Raw genomic sequence first — 17852 nt, 5'->3', positions numbered from 1 at the left:
GAAAAACACTTTTTATTCTCTGTGCCTACAATGTTTGCCCATTTTTATAAGACAGGCAAGTAAAACTGTAAATGCCTATATATTCTTCTTTTGTATGGTCAACCTGTTTCTTGGTCACATTAGTTTCTTTCTTACCACTGTTCTCCTTTTTATAATATCTGTCCAACATGTCCCGCCTTCTGCACAGCAGACAACCTGCGTGATGAACTTTAGTGTCTGCCAACACCATGCTGAAGAGGAAGGAGGCAGCACCTTTTGCACGCAGGCCACCTGTGAAGCTTGAAAGCAGACAATTCCATCTAAACATAGCCACGGAGTGTTAATCTACAACCGGAGAAGGATGTCATATTTTCAGAGATGCCATAACTGCTTCTGCAGTCAATATGTCTTACAAAATCAACACGTGATGTAAGTATTAACTGCCAGCTGTGAACTTCAGGTGCATTATCACCATTACAGTCCGTGATCACAGAAAGAGTAAAGGGTCAGTCAAACCACTCTTATTAGGTGTGTATGAGGAAAAATTGCTGGCATATATTGTTCTCATAATATATGCAAATAATCAGATGGAGAGGGCACATTTCTAAAAACTGAACTGAATCTGAATTTTAATGTGTATTTTTATGTACAGCTCTTTCAAAGAGCTAATACATTTGAATATTCTTAATTTGACTTCGTAAACGACATGAAAGCTTTGATTATGACTGAATTGCCCAAACCAAAGTTGCGACTGACATAAAGCTAGATTTTTTATTTCTAAAATTCAAACCTTGATGCAAAGTTGTTACATAAGAGCCGCAGTTCGCACTGACAATTTACTGTTCGCTAAACCCCACCCCCAGACAGCAATTGTCCAATTACAGCTTAGCAACCGTAGCTAGGCACGACAGGCCTGCCAATCTTTGACTCTCTCCACCTGTTAAAGCAGTGTGTGTGTCCGGCGTTAATCATATAATACACGCTAATACTGGCGCTGACCATTTCTAATCTGCAGCACACGAAAAGTGCTTCTTCATGTCAGTGCCTGCTGCATGGATACTCAACTGGCGAAGATGCAAAATCTTTGCCTTGTCTTTTAGCATTAACGTCATATAATGTAGTTTATGTAGCCATCGTGTGCACACTGAAGACCTGTTCACATTACAGTCATCGGCTAAAAATAAGAAATCTGCTTTTCTTTGACTTATATTTACCTACAGTGGAAAGCCTATCAAGCACAGCAGCAGTTACTACGGGGGGGGCGAGGCCTGGCAAACGGTCACTTGTCTGCTTACCTGCAAAGTAATGTGACACTAAATCAAATATGACTTTGGCTCAGCAGACCAGGCTAGGCTTTATTTTTGCCAAATTATGGATCGGAGAATCCTCATTTGCACACTACAGGTCACGGTTTATGTGTAGAATATAGGATTTTAACTTATTTCGGTATGTTTACATCTTATGTACATTCAGCTTCACTGTGTTACATTTTTAGAAATTATTTTTCTATATTTTAATTCCTCATTGAACCAGTGTTTTGTCTCAGGAATAAGACGGGTGTATCTGCTTGACTGAAGCCAATAGCAGGCTTTTTTTTTCCTGTCTTAAAAGTCAATAGAAAAAAGGGTGCAGGAAGTCTGCTCTCAGGGCACCCATCTTTCACTGTGCCGTGTGTCAAATAGAAATGTTTATATTACTGTCTGGTGGGAAAAAATAAATCTTTGCTACAAAACTGTCATTACAAAAGCTGTTTGTGAACTCTTGTCAGTGGAGGTGTTATTCATGTTTTGAAAAGTCAACAGTGAAGGGGATTTTCTTACACTGTAATTTGTTCCTCGCACTAAACCAATTCACCATGTGAAAATTCATTTAAGGGGAAGAAAAGCTGTGAACACAGTTGCCCTTAGGGAAAGGGTAGGTGTAATAATGAAGAAGTGACATTTCTACATGCTATTTCTCAAACTAGCTCAAGTCCACCAATGTGGCAGATTACCCCCCGAACTGTCCAATCAGCAATACTCGTGACCTGCAGTTCATTTTAATATACATAAATAGCTCTTTATTTACACTTCAGAAAAACTCCATTCATATAAAAATAGCACTGTACCTATGTACAAACTGAATCTTTTGAATGGATGTGAATTGTAGAGTGTACAATACATGGAAAGGATGTAGAATTAACCACTTATTTCCTGACAGATAAAAGCTGCTTCACACGTGGCAGATATTTGTTAGCATAGCAACAGTCCTTCCCCAAAAGGAATCTGAAGTTGTATTATTCAACAACAAAGATGCGTCTTTAATTAAGGTCACTGAATTAAAGTCACAATGTGCTCCTTTTTTGTAAGACTTGTGCACTGGAATCCCTTATGCCAGTGATCTCCCTTTTAAATAGGGAGGAAAATACAAAAATCCACTCCAGTGGTGCTGGATATGAGCCCTCCTCAATTGAAGTTGAATTTAAAGTTAAAGGGTCCAGAACCAAATGGATTGAAACCCTGGAATCCGTGGAAACCTCCATGGAAGTGATGATGATGGTGTCCCTGCTGGCTTTCTGGATCCATGGGATCCTCCCCGTGGTCAAATTTGGTTCTCATCTCTAGAAAGCGTGCAGATTGACATGTCAGAACAGAAGAACTCAACAAAATGTGTGTGTCTATCTATATCTATATCTATATCTATATAGATATAGATATAGATATAGATATAGATATATATATAGATAGATACACACACACACACACACTTATATATACATTTTCATGTATAGCCTTTGAATTAGAAATAAATCTCTTAGCCAGTTTTCAATAAACTCCAAACATTAAATCAAAAGTTTAGTTTGAGCTGTTAGGTGTTAGATGGCTCGGTGTAGAAATTTAGAAATGATTTGCTAAAAGTTGATTTGGTGGAAGTTGTTTGGAGGTGATACAGCTTGAGACTAACCAATACCTAGTGCACTGGGCTCATAAGGTTTGAGTTTATTTCGCATTGGCTCTATTAGACTTTCTGAATTTGATCAATTTATATGTTGGAAAATGTGGGTATTATGAAATTTATGAGCATTCTTTTTGTCTTTGGTTAGTTATTGGCAGAAACTGCGAGCATGCCAAAGTCGAAATGTTTAAATGTTTAAATCATTGCAATGCCTAAAAGAAAATTCCAGGAGGAACTAAGAAGTATGTTAGTGAATGTCAGCAGTGATGTTAGCGTGCGTCATGATAATATAGCCTACAACAAACCTATAGTAAAATAAATATTCTGGGCATCAGTTAATAAAAAAATGTCTCAAGCTACTGAAACAAAATAGTAAGTAGTGAGCTGTTTCGCAGCAGCTCCTCAGGGGCCTGACATTTACTGGGAGACTGGCAGTTACAGCTTTCCTCAGACTCTGGCGACCAGATGCTTCTTACCTGGGTCGGTGAGAACCTCTTTAGCCTGAGCGATGTCTATGAACTTCTTCTCAGCCTTCTTCTTTTCCTCTGGATCCTGGAAGTTGTCCGGATGCCACTGTTGTGCCAGTTTCCTGTAGGCCCTGATAATCTCCTTTTTCTGGGCAGTTCTGTGACCATGGGCAGAGTATTATCAGCACTTTTGCTGAAGATAAGAACAGCTTCTCTTTCATTATTTCAACATAAGATGGCCCTAATAATACTTGTCCCAGTGTCAGGGTTAGCACACAGCCTGCTATGTAATAAGCTAATGCTTTTTATAACTACGAGTGCTTCCATTGCCTTAGATTTGATTACTATCTTGAATTATGAGCAGTGCTTCTAAATTCAAAATGCTAAAAAGAGGATGAATTATACAATATTCAAGCACAGTAGGGCTTTCTTTGTGGTACAGTGGTTATTCAATGGGTAAAACCAGCTGAAAACCACAATCTGACCACAAAACAAACTGCTTTCTGAGGCAATCTGTTAAAAGCAACCCACTTGTAAAATACCACAGTTCTCCCCAATTCACCCTGGAGAATCTATGAGATTTCCTGTCTGGGATACACCTCTTAAAAAAAAAAAAAAAAAAAAATCCCCATTAAGTTTCCAAAACCCAGTGATCAGTGCTCACCTCTTCACTCCCAGGATCTTATAATAATCTCTCTTCTGAGACTGTTTGAGAAGTCGCTGAGCTCTCTCCAGGCCTTCTTTTATCTGACGGTCATTCTCACTGTGTTTGGCAGCAGTCTCATAGTCCTTAATAGCTGGAAAATTGTAAAAAATACAGCATAGAATCAATATTGCTCACTTATACAAAACAGCTAATGGGAGGGGAAGTACAGTATTACAGTATTCATTGGAAAACCACAGCCTCTAAGAACGAAGGCAAGCGTTTGCCCTGACAAAGTGTCTTTGAGCAAGACACAGAATCTTTGCCCTCGTGTCCATGGGGTTGTGTTTTGTGTCTGAGCCTCCACTCAGACGATGAACCACACAAAAAACACACATGAGAATTTACAAGGATCGGCTGACAATACTTGCCTGTCGAGTCTTCCTGAGACTGTTTTGTTAAAGATGCAATCATAATTTATAGTTTAAGTTATAATGTTTAACACAATCAAAAAATGATGATTAAAAAAGCCCTGGCTGAAAAAAAAAAAAAAAAAAAAAAAAAAAAACTGTTGCCAAAATTATTGGTATTGTTGAATTCTTCATATCCCCATCACTTACAAACACCACGACCTACATTACATTACATCTGAAAGTGCTTGATCTTGTACCGTAGTCACGAAGTAAACCGCTTTCTTCATTCAGTGAGCCCTGTCTCGTTCAGATCCCGCTGCAGTAGCTTCAGGCTGTTTGTGCGTGCACGTTTGGGTGCTTTGAGGCTTGTTTACCCTGTGAGGTGTACTGAGGTGAGCTTAACACCCATGGGTTCTGACAGTTTAAAAGCCCACATGAGGTCTGGCATTCCCACCTGCTGGTGTGCTCATGCTCCGCCAGCATCTCCTGCGGTTGCGGAGCTGACGGGGTCTTGGCGAAGGATGTTATTACTGACCTGCCTGGAAGGCTGTTGGTGTTAACTGTGGGTTTAATTGGACGTATATGTGCGTGCGTGCGTGCGTGTGTTTTGTTTATTCCTTTTTAAAGGTAACATGTTAGAAACTTGTTTTGTCCTTTCATCTAAGACAGAAGTTAAGACCACATTTTTGGGGGTTACACTACAGCTGGGAACATTATGGACCAATTACATAAGCTAAATGAAAACTGACATGGGGCTTTAATCCAACTCCATCTTTTTTATAGCTGCTCTTTTCTTTGTGTGTGTTGACATTTTACATTTAACACTTCAAGGAGATGGAAGACAAAACTGTCCCAATCAAAAAAAGAAAAAAACAGTTATTTAAAAGGTTTTGTACTGATTCTGACAATAACGCTGGCAAGATGGAACAAATGCTGCCTGATTCTTACAAGAAGCCTAATTCCACAGCCGCTAGCCTGTGCTGTATGACGGCTTTTCTTTTTCAGCTGATTAAATGCCTGCACATCCATCTGAAAGTGTCAGGTGTGAGAGGTGGAAACGTCTTCCATCTGCAGTCTCTAATTTGAATGACGCACATTGTCAACAGATCCACTGTAGTTGCAGTTTGATTCAAGCCTCAACCAGCGGCAGGCTGTTGAAAAAAATAAACACAGAAAATTTCTACTCTTGAGCGCATCACACCGGTAGGTTATGAGTCATTATTTTACGTTTATTTTAGTTTATAAAGTGCAAATCAAGTGTGGAGTCTGATGAATTGGAAAAGGTTAGAAAATGAAAGTATTGGCTAGGCCTTGGTTTTCAGTGCTGTGCCTCGATGACACTCACAGCACTGAGTATCTGTCAATATTGATACCAATCATATACCTCTTTTTTTGTACTTGAGGTATTCTGTAGTCATTCATTCAGCATTCAGTGAACTCCATATCTTTACACCGTCACATAGCACACTTAACATTTTTTTGTTGTTTTTTTCTACACTACTATTACGTGATGTTTCGGGGTAAATTTGTAAATTGTTTAAATTTAAATTGGATTTTTATGTTATTATAACAAATATATCCAATTTTCAGTACAGTGTTTTTGGCTGGGATCAGACTAACACTCCTGGTGAGTTTCAAACTGTAATGCACTGAGCAGCTAGGGTGAAAATTATTCTGTGGGAACCATGGTTTGGATTTTGCATTGGCAATCTGTACACAAACACACCTTGGTGGGAAGGAGGGTTTACATTAAATTTCCAATTTAATTGACAGATGAACGTAAAATGCAGGCAGAGATTTTGACAAAATTATCCATTGGTTGTTCGCACGGTGGCAGCAGAACATCAGGTGACAGGTAAAATGATGGCTGGGAGACGGACTATTCCTGGGGATTTCACCATCTGCCATCATTAGATTTTCTGCGATTTGACAACAGATAACGGGAAACCATTGTTTCGGCCTAATCCTGCTTCTGCCACCACCACAGGCTTTATGGAGATAATAAGTGCTGCATAGTTTGAGCCAGCAAAACAGGGCGGCTCCACATCTTGAAGGCTATTCTTACTTCTAACGCTACTCCACACCTAATTCTAATTATGGTGTAAGGGATAAGTGCTCCATCAGTTGGCAGATGATGTTTGGCTTTTCCAGGCTTTAGACACAGCAGTTATATGCTTTAACCAAATTTGATATGGAAACCCTTTATACTTATCTACATTTAGTCTTAATTGTACTTATTCAAATTCCTCGTCAAAATGGATTCGGTGATGAACCGAGAGATTGTGTTAAATGAGGCAGAATTGAATGAATCAGATAGTATTTCACTGTGTATTCCGTGTAGTGTTACAAGGACCCCTTGTGTTAAACTCCTGCCATGACATCAATTAGTTGTGCCTCTCAAGTGTAGTAGAGTTGTGGTTGTTACAACTGTATATTGGAGAAGAATATTAGAAATATCTCTCTACATAATACAGTCCAGTAAATATCACCAATAACTACAACCTCAGTAATAAACATATGGCTGAATTAACACCAAAGTTTTGGTAAGAATATGCAGTAAAATATGTGGCAGATTTCCTAAACTGGATTGAATTCAAGTGTGTAGGTGTATCTACTAAAAAGGCCAGGGTGTGCAGATTTCAGGAACTTCATTTAAATGGCTGTTCTCAACACAAAAACATCACAAAATATTCCTAAAAAGGAATGTAAAATGGTGTGAAATGATGTGAAGAGAGCAGAGCTATGTCGAAAACAAATCATATATTCAATCGTATATTCAAATTACAGGAAAAGCCAACATTAAGTGTCTTTGTAAGATTTTGGGCCACCATGTGCTGCCAGAACAGCTCCAATGGCATTGATTCTATAACACTCCATACTCTCCTGGAAAAGATATAGCTGGTGACTGCAGAGGCCATAGCATATAATTCACATCATGTTCATCCTCCTCAAACCATTGAGCGACCCCTCATGCTCTATGGAAGGGGGAATTGTCATACTGTTTCTCCACTCATTTTTCTGATTTGTCCTTTCAGTTGTCGCCCGTCTGTGTATACTGTAGGTATTAATAAAGCTAGACACTTTGTTCCCAAACAGCTGCAATCTGCACAACACCTGTGTCATGGTTGAGTCCATCTTCAACACAAAAGACACAATGGCCTTCGACTTTTTCTACTGAAATGAATGAATTCCTAGTGGAGACTAAACAGTATTCAGTGTGTGGAAACTTAACTGTCTCCATGAAAGTGAAAAATAAATAGAGCTACATTTGACAGCCTTACCTTCCTCATACTGTTCCTCTTGGACGTAGGCCTCAGCTCTGTCCTTCAGAACGTTCACGTTCTCTGGGTCCGACTGAAGGACTTCACTACACACTGGGATGGCCCTGCTAGCCTCCTGGCTCTGGTCATGACACAAAGAAAATACGGTGATCAGATATTATAGGTAATAAAAGCACAGACTGACTAGTTAATCAAAGCTAATACATCTTATGGCAGCAGTAAGGGGTCTTACCTGTGCCAGCGCATGGCAGATGCGCTCCTTGGCAAGAAGAGAGTAGTGGTGCACTTTGGGATCAGTCTTCATCACCGCCTCATATTTGCTCACTGCTTCTTCATACCTGATAGAGCAAGAAGCAGGTAGGTGTTTCAACAACACTGCAACACTGGCGTAACGGCAGAATGTAACATGGAACATTGCATCCTCAAACATCATGCCACTCTGTTATTCTCTCGGTTTACATGATATCTTGTGTATGTAAAATATGATGTGACATCCATTCACATTAAGATGGGATTTGCATGCCTGTTTGTGAGACCAGAAAGTCGGAGTGCTTGGGGATAAGGAAGCCGTCATTCTAAAGCTGATGCAATCCCTGGTATTCAGGGGGGATATTATTTTATATTTACACAGATACACAATTGACTGAACACACACACACAAACACCTACCTCTGCTCTTGGATGAGTTCCTCTGCAGACTGGATCTGTTTGTTGAGTTTCTTGACCTGCTTGTAATGGCTGTAACACTGCTTGTGATCAGGATCCAGCTTCAGGCACTCGCGCACTTCACTGCAGATCAGAGAGGAGGAGGAGGAGGAAGGTAAGAGCAGTTATAATGGGCACATGTTTCATGTTACCTGACATACTGTATGTGCTTTATTGCCAACTTAAAGGGGGTGGACAAAAATAACAAGTACGCACCACAGTCCAGCAGTAACAATGCTTACTGCTGTTCTGACTTCGACTTTGTGGATTGGCTTTATAGATAAATATTAAAAATAATTTGTAAATATTTAAAAAGTGGCAGGTCTTAGTCATGACTTTCACCAAAACGGAGGGAAAGACACTACCAGTATATTTTGATTAGAGACTGTCACAACAAAGTCAAACTTTATCTACCGCACAACTATTGTATGTTATTGTATGTTATTATAAGGTATTTCCAGTTATTTTGTCCCCTCTTTATCACACAAATGCAACAAATCCATATCTTCAGACTAGTAATGTCAATTTACAAAAATACCTGAGATGTAATCTATTATTTGAAACAGCTTAGTAATTAGGAAGTTTTCCCTTAATGACACAGTTTTACTCTAGTATTTGTCGCATTGTCTGATACCAGTATGGGAGATTCCTCACAGAAAAGTAGTCTGCAGTTAGGGCTTACTTGAGGGACATCTCATGGTCTCCGAGGTTATAGTAGATGGTGCTGAGTTTGTAGAAAGCCTGAGTGTTGTCATTCTTTAACTTGGATGCAGCTTTAAGGTCGCTGATGGCTTTGCCCATCTCTCCCATTTGGATGAAACATTCAGCTCGCATCTCTCGAGAAGTCACATCCCAAACGCAGGTCTGTCACAGGTGGACGATAACTCTTACAAACTGCAGTACTGGCTACTATACAAATGCTCTGTACACTCTGACGTAATGATAACATGGACAGTGTCTTGCTGGCAGGAAAATTAGGCAATGCTGGCAAGGTAGGACTCTTACCTCAATGATAGTGTCAAGCTGGGCAGCAGCTGTTACATAATCCTGGCTGTTGAAGCTGCTGTGTGCCTGGGCCACCAGCCGCTGAATTTCATCTGACTTTGTCAGCTGACTCTGGGCTTCTTTCTCTTCTTTCTCACTGGGGTTGGACTTCAGCTGGGAGATTGCAAGGCAGGAGAGTATATCAAGTGCTTATAGTCATGATTTAAGAAGTCTACCATGGGAAAAGCTGGAGTGACAAAACAAAATTGAAGCTAGGACAGAGTGTGGAATGTAAGATGTAGATGGTATAAGCACAGACTCTGTGTGCTTAAGAAAATTTGATTCTGTCCCAGTGTATTCCAATATGAGCCCTTGTATTTCTGAAGATATTCTAGAGCCAGCTTTTTCTCCTGAAAGCACTGCCTATCACAGCACTGCCTACACCGCTCCCTACAGCCATTACATTATAATCATCCTCATCATAGAGGTCATCATATTCACAAGAGCGACCTCAGCTAATGACACGTCCTTAACAAACAGACCTGACTACCCGTTAAGTGTTTCCTGCTAGCTCAGCTTAGGGAAGAGCGTAATGCATAAAAGTGATGCATTACACTTGGCAAAAGTTGTGGACTGCTGAAGCAGCAGGACAGCATGCACCTCTGGCCAGATCCCCTGACATTATACCAGCAGAATACTGTCCATATAAAACTGTACAAGCCCAGATGCATATAGGCCTCTGATGGGAATTCAGCTCCTTGTTCTGTTGCAACAGAGGGCATCACAGATGACAGCAACTGAGCTTCAACCAACATATAAGTTTATCAAAAGTTGACTGGTTTTCAATTAAAAGGAATGAATAGGCATTTTAGTTAATCAAAATGGCTAATGGTCTAAACCAGGCCCGTGGCGGGACAGCAGGCCACCCACATGCCCTTGGCACAATGTGACACTATCCAACATTCACATCCTATCACCATATATAAGAGGAACTTCATTTTCCCCTGCATGATAACCTCATCTGAGAATACTGCAGCTTTAGATGGAATCTAAGAATTAATAGTAGGTATAACAAGGGAATCTCTGTCTTCTGGGGGTGGGGTGAAACTTCAGTCTAAAATGGTAATTCTAATGGAAAATGCATTAGTGAATTCCAGCCTTAATCCTTAACAAGCACCTATAAAGGATCCCTGAAGGCTGAAATAAGAGCTCACTGCCAATTTAATTATTATCTACATCTTGTGAGATCGCTTATGGAGAGAGTGCACCTGTTTCATATGGTATTATTTGCCCTTTGTGCATCACTTAACTACCAAGCTACTTGGCTTAAAAGAGTTTTAAGTCCAGTCAGTCTATCAATAACAAAACTTTTCACAGCCTTGTCAGCCTTATAGTACTACACCACAACAGAGTGCCATAAATGAAGGCTGCAAAATTAATACATATTCTTCAAAAGAAATTGTCTGTTAATAAGTTAAACAGCTGTCCTTATTCAAAATTATACTCAAACCATGTTAAACCAAGTTCTTATGCTTAACTTTAGTTTCACTACACCAGCACACTGATCAACACTGACACCTCCTGGTGAACTCTGCCATCCGAAGAAATTATGACTCGAGTCTTACAGCTGTAGAATTTAAACTGGATATTACGATGTTGCACTTACCACCTTCTTGAAGTCACTCTCTGCTTCATCGAGTCTCCCCTGCTTCAGAAGGAGATTTCCTCTCTGCAGTCTTGCCTGTTAAGAAAGAGAGAGAGAGAGAGAGAGAGAGAGAGAGAGAGAGAGAGAGACTTGCTGAGGCATAAGACTGCACATACAAAATTACAACACATCTGATCAGTTTCCCAGCATAGTTTTGCCTGTAGCTGATATAAAATATAAAATAAGCACATATACAATATGAATACACATACATAGTAGCTAATTTCTATTATTTGTATAGATGTGTTTCTCACACAATTCTGTCAGACCTACAGTATGACAGTATATTTCTGGTGCGGGTGCAGCATGACATAACCGTGTGCAACAGTTTTGTGTAAAAATAAAAGATTTCAGACCACCTGCTGTGAAAAAGGAAACTCACAAATGTGAAATCTGGTTTGAGCTCAATGACTCTGCTCAAATCTGGCAGTGCAGACTTTGACTTCCCCATAGCTAGAAACACTGTGGCTCTCCTGTAGTAGGCCATGTAGTTCTTGGGATCTCCGTCTGGCAAAAGGACATGCAAACAAGCATGCAAAAGTTTTGGATTATGTTTCCTAATGACACAACGGTGGAGAGCGATGGTAAACATGTTTTTAAAATCTGCATGCTGACACTTACCTACGGCAGCATGGAAATGAGAGAGGGCATCGGCTAGCTGGCCAGCAGCGAGCAGTTTCTTCCCCATCTCCATATGATTGTCCACACTCCCATCTCTACCGCATTTCACTCCTGAAAGACATACACAATGCTTAACGTATTTCCACAGAGTACTTCACTGCAGTACTCCCCTTTGTAATGTAATGTAATGCAATGCATTTTATTCACCTGGCGGCTCAAACAAACTGCTTATTTGAACTAAGAACCAAATAACGGTTTGCTTCGATATAACTGATTAGCTAGCTTAACGTTAGCCAACACTGTTGTGGATTTCGCTGGGTAATGTTGGCATTGACACTGGCGATATTAACACTACTTAGACTAACAGCAGGCTGTCTGAACCACGGTCAAAGTTCTGGTGACGTTAAGTGAGTAGCTGTCGCTAGTTTGTCTAATAGAGTAAAGTTAGTCAGCTTCTTACCTTCATATCTCATGTCAATCAAAACAAGGACATATGGGATGTAAGTCAGTATTTTGTGAGCCACATGGTCAATGGAAACCATGGTTAAATTTGGATATAACGACCGCAACCTTCAGCCGATGTTATTTTAACTAGTGCTTGGCTGAAACTCCCAAAAGTCCCATGAGTTGAGCGTTTATCAGCTTTGCTTCTCTTTTCCCAGTCACAGCAAAGCACAAACACGCAAACGACGGGTCGTGGGTGACTCTGATTGGCCGGAGGGTTCGGACAGCACCGCCCACCTGTGCTGGTTCAACAGAGAGGAGCCACGGCAGCATAAAGCGTGAGTGTGAGTGAGAGTGTGTGTTTGAAAACGTCTTTCTATGGTTGTGTGGACACACGTTCGTTTGAAGTCGTTGTGAAGACATTTCGGCCGGTCCTCACAAATTTGAAGGGTTGTTTGACTTGGTTTTAGGTTTCAAGTTTGTATTGGGTAAGGTTAGGGTAAGGGTTGGGATTAGGCATTTGTTTGTGATGGTTAGGGTAAGGAACAAGGGAATGCATTACACCAGTGACTGTCCTCACAACTCCCGATGTGTAACTGATGTAACTGTATGTAGTAGGCTAATATAGTAGTGGTTGTTTTAGTGCTGATGTGTAATTGTAGTTGCAAAAATAATTTTGACATTTCTAAAAACCTGGTTGCAACTTCACATTTCACAAAATCTTCAGCTTCTTGTGGTTTAACATCCTTTCCTAACAGTCTTTCATCTGGGTGTTGGACTTTGCTTAGCATTGAACCCACAACCTCAAAACACATGATTATGGGGAATACTCGTGACTATTCTCATGTTTATCACAAACCACTTTTGGTCATGAATCAATATCAAAATTTATTTTTATTGCAGGTTTCAAAAACATCTTGCACTGTCCAACAATGTTTGATCAAAGCATGAGTTTATTCAGTGTTCATGCATGGATAATTCTTTGTATATGTCTATACAATTATAATATATAATAGTTTTTGCTTCAGATCAGAGCAAAAGAACATGACAAAACTATGTTCAGGCAAAATGGCAGCATTCTCTGGGTCTGACTAGACATTAAATATGAGGAGTCCACAAGACTGACTGACAGGGGAAAATATATCTCATTCACAGCAGACATTTTAACATTACAGTTTGAAAATCACATGTAAGTATTAAAATTTAATTTAGCTGCTTTGTTTCGGTCTTGGTCTTGTTATTATTGTTATTGTTAATGATTAGTAACACCTGTCTGCTGTAAAAAAACAAACAAACAAAAAAACATATTATAAAGACTACTCTCAAAGCTCAAGCATGAACTTGCAATATTAAATTACTCCAAGATTAAAGCCTCCCCTTTTTTGTGAAAAACAAAACAAAGCAAATATAATATTTACCACCTTTGAACTTTTGGCGATGAGTCACACATATGCATTAGTAGTAGCAGCTGTTGTCTTGGTTATACTGGTGACCCCAGAGATGCTGCTGGCTCTGCTTTCACTGGTGTTCCTGGATTTTCTGCTCTCGCTAATGTCAGAACGAGCCAAAGACACAAGGCTCTTTTTTGTCGGGACAACTGTGTAGGCATCATGGAACCGGTAGGCGTTGTAGTGTTTTGAGCTGTGAGAAGTTAATAGAAAGATAGTTAATAGAAAGGTAATAGAAATGCTGGGGAAAACAATGATCCAGTTGCAGTATTTTACCTTGAATGGCACCCTTCCCTCCCTGCAAAGATACTGTAAATAAGGCCTCCAACAACAAGTAAGGTGGAGCCTCCCCAGCCGATAAAGACACCAACGCCTATTTCAAACCTGGGATTAAATATAAGAATAATTAATCAAGGTACACTTCTCCCCTCATAGAATAATGTGATGAATGTTGAGGCATCAGCAAGGCTAGTTTGTTGCATTCATTATTGATTGTACATACTTCTGAGCTCTGTAGTTAGGGTCTTGAAATTCTGCTCTAATTTTGTTTCCATAATAGGAGAAAGCAATCATAGAACACATCCCTGAAACAATGCACACACATTTATATAAATATTAATCATACAGTGTAATTCAATGTGACATTTTCAAATAACTCTGTGTAAAGTCTTACCTCCGATAAGATAGTTCATCCCCCCAGCAAAGGTTACTCTTGCATTTGCAATCTCGGATCCCCCAATCTTAGTGCACTTCATTCCCACTAAGACCAAAACAGATCCAAAGAAAGCCAAGATGATTGAGATGATGATGAGAGCTCGGCACATGTGAATGTCCCCTGTTCAAGAGCAGAAAATACAATGTTCAGCGCATACTACAAAATGCAACAAAAAGTGCTAATTTCATTTAATCATTATACCTTGTGCTGAAACACATTTTACTTACAGTTCAGTGCAAGCATTGATGGAATCCCCTTGCAGTCAGATACTCCAGTTGAATCGGATATACAATCCTTCCATAAGTTGGAGAAGTAGTTTGAAGTGGTCAGGACTATGCTGTCAACCTCAGACCAAGTCCAGATCTCTGTTGGCATTGTGGAACAGACCAGGATCCATCCAGACACACAGATCACAAAGCAGCCAATCTCCATATACATCACCACAGTCCTGTAACCCATTTTTGTTCTGAAGCTGAACCCCTAGACAGAGAAAAGACAAATCCAAGCCACGAGACAAGCTCTCAAAAACAAGCTGTGGGACACCTGTGTGTCTGTTACTGTCTGCTCAACAGTCCCTCCCTCAGGTACTGCATGCAACCAGAGACACACACACACAAGAGAGCAAATGTGGTTTGTGTACATCATCACATGTTTTGCCCTGGACTGTGTTTCCTGTGTTTTGTGAAGGTCACTTTGGTGATGTGTTTGTTGTTGGTGGCCAGGAGCCTGCCAGCATGGGTTCAGTTTTGTGTAACACTTAGTTCTTACTTTGGATGGAGTGTTCCAGTCTAAAAATGTGAGCAAACCAATATGCCCATGAAACAAGGCACATCATATTCCTGAATGGTAAAAGATGTAAAAATGGTGGCACCATTTCATTATACATTGATGAGGCTGTCAGAAGAATAATACACTTATGTTTTTGTAAAACAGTGGATATACTAGTGTAAAATCATAACTATCATAACTAACTGTCATGAATAATATCTTTATTTAATACACTATATTTTCATTGAAAAAATATTGGAAAGACATAATATTCATCATAACATAGGTACAAAGTTTTGTTTTTTAAAATGTTTTATTGTGTATTAATTCGTAGATATTCCAGTGATGTTGCCAGTTATAATACATGTTTTGGTTAAATCACAAAAAAGTTAATAAATGAAGAGTAAACACAAGGTAATATATCTTATACAGAGTGTGAGCTGTTTTATGAAAACAAAACATGACAAGTGAATGAGAACAACAACAATTACAATTGTCTACATAATGCACTTAAGAGAAGGCTAAAGGTATTTTCATCTACAGTGTGCTGTTAATTAATCAGATTTTGAGCTCCAGTGTCTTTTTGTCTGTCTGTTGGTGTTAGAATATAAGTATATGAATAAAAAAGCGGATTGAGGTACTACACAAACGCATCTCTTTCTGAGATTTTTGTCAGTGTCGTCGGAGAGAGCTTTGAGATCTTGGAGCTACTGGATCTTCCTGAGCCTGGATAAGATCCATATTTCCAGGAAGGTTTGTAGTATCCAGTGTACGTTCGTCCTCTGGAGCGAGGGGCCATGTATGTGCCTCCACCATAGTCATATACCACTTTTCTGTAAGACCAAAACATTGACTAAAATTAATGAGGCAGTATGACCTTGGTAGCTTCATAAAAAGAAGGATAAAGATGGATGATTTAGCTACCTTTCAGGGCAGATTACTCGGCAGACTGTCACAACATAAAACAGGGCCCCCAAAAAGATGAGGAAGCATCCCACCAATCCAAGAAATATGGGAGGTCCGAGGTCATACCTGGAATTAGTTAAATGCAAGAAAAAAACGTCATGATACAATTTAAATACTGCAAATGCACCAAAAATGCTCTCTATTTTACTGTGAAATTAAAGTGGACATTTCTATAATTTAAGCTATATTGTATGCATGACTGACGATAAGTGTGAAAAAAAAACTGTACCGTAAGACTCCTGGTCCTACGCTGGCAGCAAAGGTTGTTCTGGCGATTCTGTTGATGTATAAGCAGTAGCCAGAAATATCTGACACGCCTGTGTGCAAAGGTTTCATTGATACCAAGAAATAATGAGGGCAAAACATTTCTGCCATTTACAGAGACAAAGACACCTACTCAAGTTCGATACTTACTACCAGCAAAATGAAACACTGCTCCGGCCAGAAGCATTTTGTCCTTCAATTTATCTGATCCACCAATATAAGTGCACTCCATCCCAAGAAAGCACAGTACTACAGCGAAGAATCCAAGAGTTAAGCCACACATTAGCAATCCTCGCACTCCCTGGATGAAAGCTGAGAGAAACAGGAAGAGTTCAGGTATCACAAAGAAAAGGCTAGGGCAAGAGGACAAAAGAGGCTGATGTGAGAATCACATGAAATCACACACTATTTAAAGGATGACCCAGAGGTCCTTATATTAGCTACAGTGACTGGATACTGTAATATTGATGCCTATTAGTGTTACAGTTTTGATTGGTGTAAACTTTGTGGCATGCAGAGTATGTTCTTAAGGAAAACATGCAGATTGAGTGTACCCCCAAGCTATTTAACTGTTATGCAGTATAAACTACAATATCTCCTCTTGAAAGGGGAATCAAAGTAGGCTAGAAATCTTCACCAAGCTGACATATTAAAATGCAATCCAGTGTTTATCAGTTGTATACTTAATGTTTAGGACATTTAAATTACTTAAAAAAAAAATATCAGACTACATACTGTACAATCATCTGATTAGATTTTGTTAGAAGTTACAGATCCCAATAAGACAATAAAGTTGAAACAACACTTTTCTGACCCCCCCCCAAAAAAAGCACTTACGGGTTACACTCCAGAGCACTGGGAAGTCTCTACAGTTTGTGACAGCTGTAGAATCAGTGAAACAATCCTTCCACAGGTTGGACCAGTACCAGGCCACCCTGATGATGAAGGAGCCCCCTTGTCCTCCTATTTGGCTGATCCTCCAGTAGTCCATGGCCATGGTGCACAGCACAAACACCCATCCCAGTGATGAAAGCAAGAAGCCAAATATTTGTATTAGACGTTTACTCATGTCTGAAAGTGTTCAGTTGAACCAGGTAGTGTCCACTGAGTTGGGTAAAAGCTCAGGAACAGACAACTCACCCCTTTCGTCTAATCAGTGATGAGCAGCTGACACTTGTTTGATTTAAGTGCGGACCAGACAGTACGAGAGTGTCCTGTGCCATTGTGTGACATGTTTACTGTAAACTCTCTGGAGTGTGTGTGTGACCAAGATGGCGCCAGTGTGTGTGGCCGGCCGTCGATCACTGCAAACTTTATTTGTGTTTTTGCTGTTTTTTACAATTGTCATCCAAAAAGCAGACTGCATTTTGGTGTACGATCGCCAGACGCTTCTGGATCTGCGTCTTTATGCCGATATTTCGGCTGAGTTTCATCAGGATGGTCAAAATACGCTGCCTCCATTTCTTTCCGGGATCCCAGCTCACCTTTGCCGCACCCCAGCGGCCTTTTCTACAG

At 39.9% G+C, this 17852-nt stretch overlaps 4 protein-coding genes across 7 annotated transcripts in view; 1 reads left to right on the top strand and 3 right to left on the bottom strand.

The window, feature by feature from the left end:
* uggt2 (UDP-glucose glycoprotein glucosyltransferase 2) overlaps positions 1-1716 on the top strand; it is a 39102-nt gene extending 37386 nt beyond the window's left edge. For 3 of the 4 annotated variants that reach the window (XM_041057187.1, XM_041057189.1, XM_041057186.1), the window contains one exon: positions 188-1716. In XM_041057187.1, the coding sequence (XP_040913121.1) occupies positions 188-213 (26 nt within the window). In that variant the 3' untranslated portion in view covers positions 214-1716. The remainder of the gene's footprint in view (positions 1-187) is intronic. The other variant, XM_041057188.1, reaches the window with a different exon arrangement.
* A 301-nt stretch (positions 1717-2017) lies between these two features.
* Positions 2018-12400, bottom strand: dnajc3a (DnaJ (Hsp40) homolog, subfamily C, member 3a). Its single transcript, XM_041057190.1, has 12 exons — positions 12193-12400; positions 11733-11843; positions 11494-11618; positions 11073-11147; positions 9428-9580; positions 9105-9286; positions 8387-8506; positions 7950-8055; positions 7718-7838; positions 4045-4177; positions 3390-3538; positions 2018-2578 (listed from the first exon to the last, which is right to left on the bottom strand). The coding sequence occupies exons 1-12, from the start codon at positions 12272-12274 to the stop codon at positions 2424-2426; spliced, it is 1512 nt and encodes a 503-aa protein (XP_040913124.1). The 5' UTR covers positions 12275-12400; the 3' UTR covers positions 2018-2423.
* Positions 12401-13044: 644 nt separating this feature from the next.
* On the bottom strand, positions 13045-14934 carry LOC121194422 (claudin-10-like). Its single transcript, XM_041057300.1, has 5 exons — positions 14567-14934; positions 14298-14459; positions 14127-14208; positions 13901-14008; positions 13045-13817 (listed from the first exon to the last, which is right to left on the bottom strand). Exons 1-5 carry the CDS (start codon positions 14796-14798, stop codon positions 13619-13621), a joined length of 783 nt encoding a protein of 260 aa, XP_040913234.1. The 5' UTR covers positions 14799-14934; the 3' UTR covers positions 13045-13618.
* A 475-nt stretch (positions 14935-15409) lies between these two features.
* On the bottom strand, positions 15410-17537 carry LOC121194490 (claudin-10). Its single transcript, XM_041057406.1, has 5 exons — positions 17175-17537; positions 16488-16649; positions 16303-16390; positions 16032-16139; positions 15410-15940 (listed from the first exon to the last, which is right to left on the bottom strand). The coding sequence occupies exons 1-5, from the start codon at positions 17404-17406 to the stop codon at positions 15748-15750; spliced, it is 783 nt and encodes a 260-aa protein (XP_040913340.1). The 5' UTR covers positions 17407-17537; the 3' UTR covers positions 15410-15747.
* Between the last annotated feature and the right edge of the window lie 315 nt (positions 17538-17852).

The sequence above is a fragment of the Toxotes jaculatrix genome, chromosome 15, assembly GCF_017976425.1.
Source record: "Toxotes jaculatrix isolate fToxJac2 chromosome 15, fToxJac2.pri, whole genome shotgun sequence".
Classification (NCBI taxonomy): domain Eukaryota; kingdom Metazoa; phylum Chordata; class Actinopteri; family Toxotidae; genus Toxotes; species Toxotes jaculatrix.
The sequence above is the reverse complement of the archived record's forward strand: the minus strand, read 5'-3'. Positions and strand labels throughout refer to the sequence as shown.